This window comes from Oratosquilla oratoria, chromosome 33, assembly GCF_046742065.1.
Source record: "Oratosquilla oratoria isolate Oo_2021 chromosome 33, ASM4674206v1, whole genome shotgun sequence".
Classification (NCBI taxonomy): Eukaryota; Metazoa; Arthropoda; class Malacostraca; order Stomatopoda; family Squillidae; genus Oratosquilla; species Oratosquilla oratoria.
In genome coordinates, this window is record NC_134809.1 from 4206254 (window position 1) to 4212253 (window position 6000).

At 41.0% G+C, this 6000-nt stretch overlaps 1 protein-coding gene across 7 annotated transcripts in view; it reads left to right on the forward strand.

Moving 5' to 3' along the window:
• LOC143017719 (uncharacterized) overlaps positions 1-3896 on the forward strand; it is a 31409-nt gene extending 27513 nt beyond the window's left edge. For 5 of the 7 annotated variants that reach the window (XM_076172500.1, XM_076172498.1, XM_076172503.1 and 2 more), the window contains one exon: positions 3750-3895. In XM_076172500.1, the coding sequence (XP_076028615.1) occupies positions 3750-3811 (62 nt within the window). In that variant the 3' untranslated portion in view covers positions 3812-3895. Of the gene's footprint in view, positions 1-3749 lie in introns of all 7 variants that reach the window. The other 2 variants (XM_076172501.1, XM_076172499.1) reach the window with 1 other exon arrangement.
• The last annotated feature ends 2104 nt before the right edge of the window (positions 3897-6000 follow it).

The following is a 6000-nucleotide window of genomic DNA, read 5'->3' on the forward strand; positions in this document are numbered from 1 at the left end:
TAGGAAGAGTTCTGGAATCCATATTATTAGGAGAGAGAGTGGGGGGAGTATCAGATAATTTTTTGGTGGAAAGTTGAGAGTGTAGGATGGATGGAGAAAGAGGAAAAGGGTAGAAGGTAGGGAGGTCCTTAGAGTAAACTGTTTAAATGAGAAGAAAAAGGAGGAGGACTACAAGGAGAGGCTGAGAGAAGTGTAGGAGGTTGTGAAGGATAGAGTAGAGGTAGGAGTGAAAGAGGAATGGGGATTTTTCAAGGAGGGAGTCACAAGATGTTCAAAGATGGTGTGTGTAACAAGGAGGATGGGAGGGAATAGAAGGAAGGGTAGTGAGTGGTGGGATGATGAAGTGAAGAAGGCTGTAGAAGAGAACAAGTGAGTATTTAGGGACTGGTTCCAAAATAGGATGAGAGAAACATGAGAGGTACAAGGAAAAAAGGTGAGAAGCAAATCATAAGAGGAAGGCGGCAGAAAGGAGAGCGGATGTAAAATGGGGGAGGAGTATGAGAGAAAATTTTGAATGTAATAAAAAGATGTTTTGGAAGGAAATTAAGAGAGGAAGGGGAGGTGAGTCAAGTAGAGAAGAAATGGTAAAAGGCGTAGACAGATGTTAACAGAAGAGGAGGCAGAGTATTTTAGAGAGATACTGAATGTATTTGAGGATGGGGAAGGATTGGTGGTAGCAGTGGGGGAGCTAAGAAAATGAGAGTGATAGGAGAAGAAAATTGAGGAGAAATAAGAAAAGATGAGGTACAGGTAGTTTTGAAAATGATGAGAGCAGGTAAGGCACCTGGATGAGATGGTTGTCATGCAGAGTGTCTGAAGAAGGGAGGTACAGTAATAGTGGACTGGCTAGTGATGTTTAATGTGCATCTATTGGAGAGTAAAGTGCCAGAGTACTAGAGGAGTGCCTGTATAGTTCTGCTTTACAAGGGAAAAGCGGTCAAATGTGAGTGTAATAGTTTCAGAGGGATCAGACTGTTGAGTGTAGTTGGGAATGCTAATAGGAGTGTTTTAATTGAGAGGATTAGGAGAGGAAGAGGGAGTAATTGGTGAGGAACTGTGGGTTTAGGAAAGGTAGGGGTTGTGTGGATCAGATTTTTGTGGTAAAGGCAGATATGTTAGCTTTAGGAAAAGGTAAGGATGTTTTTTGGCCTTTATGAATTTGAAAAAGGGTTATGACAGGGTAGAGGGGAAGGCATTGTGGGAGGTTTTGCAGATTTATGGGATTTGGGGAAAGCTATGAAAGCTGTGTTAGAATTGGAAATGGAGAGAGTGGTTTGAGGTAAAGGTGGGCTGCATCAGAGTTGTGTCATGTCATGGCTGTTCAATTTATACATTAGGTGGTATGAGAGGTAAAGGTGAGGTTAATGGGCAGGGGACTGGAGATGGTTAAAGAAAATGGAGAAAATGGGAGGTGAGCCAGTTGTCGTTTGCTGTTGACACTGATTGTGGCAGGGTCAGAGGGAGGATTAAGGAGTTAAGTGAACAAGTTTGGGAAGGTATGTGATAGGAAAAAGTTGAAGGTAAATGTGGGTTAAAGTAAGGTGATGAGATGTACAAAGGGAGGGGATGGTAGTGAGTTGGAAGTAACTGTTAAGGAGAGACTGGAGGAAGTGGATAGTTTCAAGCAGCTGGGGTTGCATGTTGCTGTTATCATCATTATTACTATTAGAGGGGGTTTACACGGTCTAATGGTTCATCGAATGTGGTTTGACAGACACGTGTTTAAAGGGATGTGTGAACGGGGTATTTGGGGTTTAACCAACGTGTTCGACAATCAAATACCACATTCACACGTCACTTTAAACACGTGTCTGTCGAACCGCGTTCGACGAACTGTTAGGCCTCTTTCAGACGGCGCGGGCAATGCCCGCGTCCGCGCTTAAGCGTGGATGCACCCGCTTCCGCGTCGGTATTCAGAATATTCGGACAGCACAGGTCAAAACCCCCACCTCCCGTGCACCACCAGTTAGGGGTGTCTGTTAATTTTTCCTGTTGCTTTCGTTCCCATAATCACCTATGTTAGCAGTATCAAGTCTTACAGGCCTATGTTTCCTCGTTAAAATTATGTAAATATTGTGAAGTAAAGGGATGGAAGAAATATATTTGTGCACTTACCATACTTGCTTTTATCTGCCTCTGAAACTCTCGAAGTCTGGGTTGAGCTTGATACACACCTCCCTCCAGCATTCTGTTGTGTGTGTTCTGGATTTATAATCTTCAAGTGATTTGTCCCATAGAGCTGGTCTCTCTTGCACAAGGGATATCAACTGCTCTGTATCAATATGAGCTTCCATTAGATACAAAGGGACAGTCATGCACAACCAATCACCTGAAAATTCAATTGGCTACGGAATGACTTTCCTCCGGAGAAGTGCGCGGGTCGTGGAGCTGCCCATGACGTGTGAAGACGTGCATTAGACACTATACCCCAAAGCAACAACGCGTGGAGGCGGGTCTGCGGGCGACCCAAGGGGCGCCTGCGCTGCATTTCGTCCGCATACGGACAATCGCCCGTGCCGTGTGGAAGATTACATTGAAAACATCTGTAATTAGTTTAAGTGGGTCCGCGCTAAAGTGCGGACGTGGGCATTACCCGCGCCGTCTGAAAGATGCCTTAGTGTGTAAACACCCTCCTACCACTGCCATTATCATTACTATTACCATTGGCATTATCATTACAGTATTATTACCACTGCTGTTAATACTATTGCCACTGCTGTTATCATTACTATTACCACTGGTGTTATCATTACTATTACTACTGCCATTTTCATTACTATTATCACTGGCATTAGCATTACTTTTACCACTGCCATTATCAATACGATTACCACCGCTGTTATAATCATCATTATTACCACTGGCATTATCATTACTATTACCACTGGTGGTATTATCATTACTATTACCACTGGTGGTATTATCATTACTATTACCACTGGTGGTATTATCATTACTATTACCACTGGTGGTATTATCATTACTATTACCACTGGTGGTATTATCATTACTATTACCACTGGTGGTATTATCATTACTATTACCACTGGTGGTATTATCATTACTATTACCACTGGTGGTATTATCATTACTATTACCACTGGTGGTATTATCATTACTATTACCATTGCTGTCATCATAACTATTTATGTGAAGGAATCATTGGTGTCAATAGTTTCTAGTCTACTAAACAAAGCAATAGCTCGTTATTTAGATCACATAGAAAGTATAGGGAGAACAGTTTGCAGCTCCTCCCATTTTTCACTCCTGCCATCTTAGCACCTCAGGGATGACCCTGTCCTCCGCTACACCACTTTGGCCAAAGGCAGTAGAGCTAAACAGAGGTTTCTCATCAGAGCCAGTTCCAGCTGTCAGGCTCTGATGAGAAACCTCTGTTTAGCTCTATTGCCTTTGGCCAAAGTGGTGTAGCGGAGGGCAGGGTCATCCCTGAGGTGCTAAGATGGCAGGAGTGAAAAATGGGAAGAGGTTTTTTTTTGGTATATATGATGTACAGTATTTGGAATGGAGTTGCTTACTAATGGTGATACTGTGTTTGGTTAAATGTGATTAGGCCAAACTGCCTTAAACATACATTCACTAGTAATATACTTGTACTGTTTGCAGTCAGAATATATACATTTGTTTTCATTTTGAATTTTTTGTATATATGATTGCTTGATGAAAAGCATTTTCCTGTTTTCAGTGAAATTTGTTGTGAAAATTTATACCAATTATTTTTCTTATTTCAGAAGTTAATTATACAAATGACCAGCTTGGAAATGAAGATCAGCAATTACAGCAGTCAGTATAGAAGCAAGACAAAGTATTCTACCTATATTTGCCTACCATATTGCAATAAAGTTTTGTTATTACATAAGAGTTTTAATTGTGAATACAGAACTTTTACTTAAGTATTTACTTTGATTAAATCTGAATCAAGAACTTGGAGGACTAATTATAAAAGTAATGGTTTGCTGTACTCATTGGCCAAAATCCAAATTCATCAGGATTCCAAAATAGCCTACTGAACAACATCAAATAGAAAGAAAAGAAAGTAAAAGAAGATATTAGTTTATCTATACGTGTATGTAGGGATGAAATGGGTGGGAGTGTTTTTATGCCTTTCCCTTTTTGGCTACCTCCCTTGTAAGGGGGAAAAAGCCTTGGTATATGTATGTATGTATGTATACTTACCAAAAGGAAGGTTCAATGTAATGTAAGATGAGAGGGAGGATGGAGGGGTGTGGAGTGTATTCAGGGTTGGAATGGGTGGGAATGATTTTATGCCTTTTCCTTTTTGGCTACCTCCCTTGTAAGGGGGAAAAAGCCTTGGTATATGTATGTATGTATGTACGTACCAAAAGGAATGTTTTGGAAGGAAGTTAAGAGAGGAAAGGGAGGTGAATCAAGTAAAGAAGAAAAGGTAAAAGGTGTAGATGGACAGGTGTTAATAGACAGGGAAGAGGAAGATGGGCAGAGTATCTTAGAGAGCTGTTGAATGTGGAGAAGGATAGAGAGGGATTGGTGGGAGGTGCTAATAAAATGACAGTGATGGAAGAGGAGAAATAAGAAAAGATGATATTCAAATTGTTTTGAAAATGATGAGAGGAGGTAAGGGATCTGGGTTACATGGGTGTCTTGTAGATTGTCCGAAGAAGGGAGGTCCTGTAATAGTGGACTTGCTAGTGAAGTTGTTTAATGAGTGTCTACAGGAGGGTAGAGTGCCAGAGTACTGGAGGAGTGCCTGTATACTTCTACTTGGGGAAAAAGGGATGCGTTTGTAGTAGTTGGGAACACTTATGGGAGTGTTTTGATTGAGAGGAACAGGGAGTAATTGGTGAGAAACAGTGTGGGTTTAGGAAAGGTAGGGGTTGTGTGGATCAGATTTGTGTGGCAAGGCAGATATGTGAGAAAGTTTAAGCAAAAGGTATGGATGTTTTTTTGACCTTTGGAAAAAGGTTTTGACAGGGTAGAAAAAAAGGCACTGGGAGGTTTTACAGATATATGGGAATGGGAGAAGGATGTTAAAGGTAGTCGAGTTTTTACATGAATAGTAGAGCCTGAGTTAGAATTGGAAATGGAGAGAGTAAAAGGTTCGAGGTAAAGGTGGGGCTGTATCAGAGCTGTGTCATGTTGCCATGGCTGTTCAATGCATACATGGACGGTTTAAGAAGAAGGAGAAAATTGGGAGGTGAGCCAGTTGCTTACTGATGACATTGCACTTATGGCAGGGTCAGAAGGGAGTTAGTGACAGAATTCGGGTGCAATAGGAGAAAATTGAAGGTAGATGTGGGTTAAGATAAGGTGATGAGATGTACAAGGGGAGAAGATGGCAGCGAGATGGAACTAAGTCTTAAAGGAGAGAGACTGGAGGAAGTGGATAATCGTAAGTACTTGAGGTTGCATGTGTCAGGAGAGGGAGGAATTGGGGTGGAAGTAAATTGTAGACTGAGAGAAGTAAATGATTGATTGATTGATTGATTTATGAAATTTTTGGCTCGAAGGCCAAGCGCTGGAGCTGGTAGGCCATTCAGCGCATATTTATCTTATAGATAAAAATTCAAGTAAAACAGTAAAAACAATAAACATTCACAAAAACACATCACAACAACATACTCACAAGCACTCATATGCACAATCTTAAATTTCATAAAATAAACTGATGTCTTTCAAAAACTTTTAAAACATTTTTCACTTGAGCTTCCTCCCCTAAAATTTCTTTAAAAGATAAATGTTAAAAAATTTGCCCTGCGCTTGTTAGAGAATGCAGGGCACTGAATCAAAATGTGTTTTATTGTAAAAACTACTTGGCAAGTGGGACATTGGGGGGCCAGCCCCTCTGCTCCACTTGCCATAAAATATTTGTTAGTAATGTAGAATGGCCAATTCTCAATCTTGTCAAGACAATACTTGACCTGTCCAAAGGAGGACACTTCCAAGGATTCACCAAGGGGTGAATCTCTTTTAGCTTATAACTACCGTCCAGCCTTGTCCACTGCT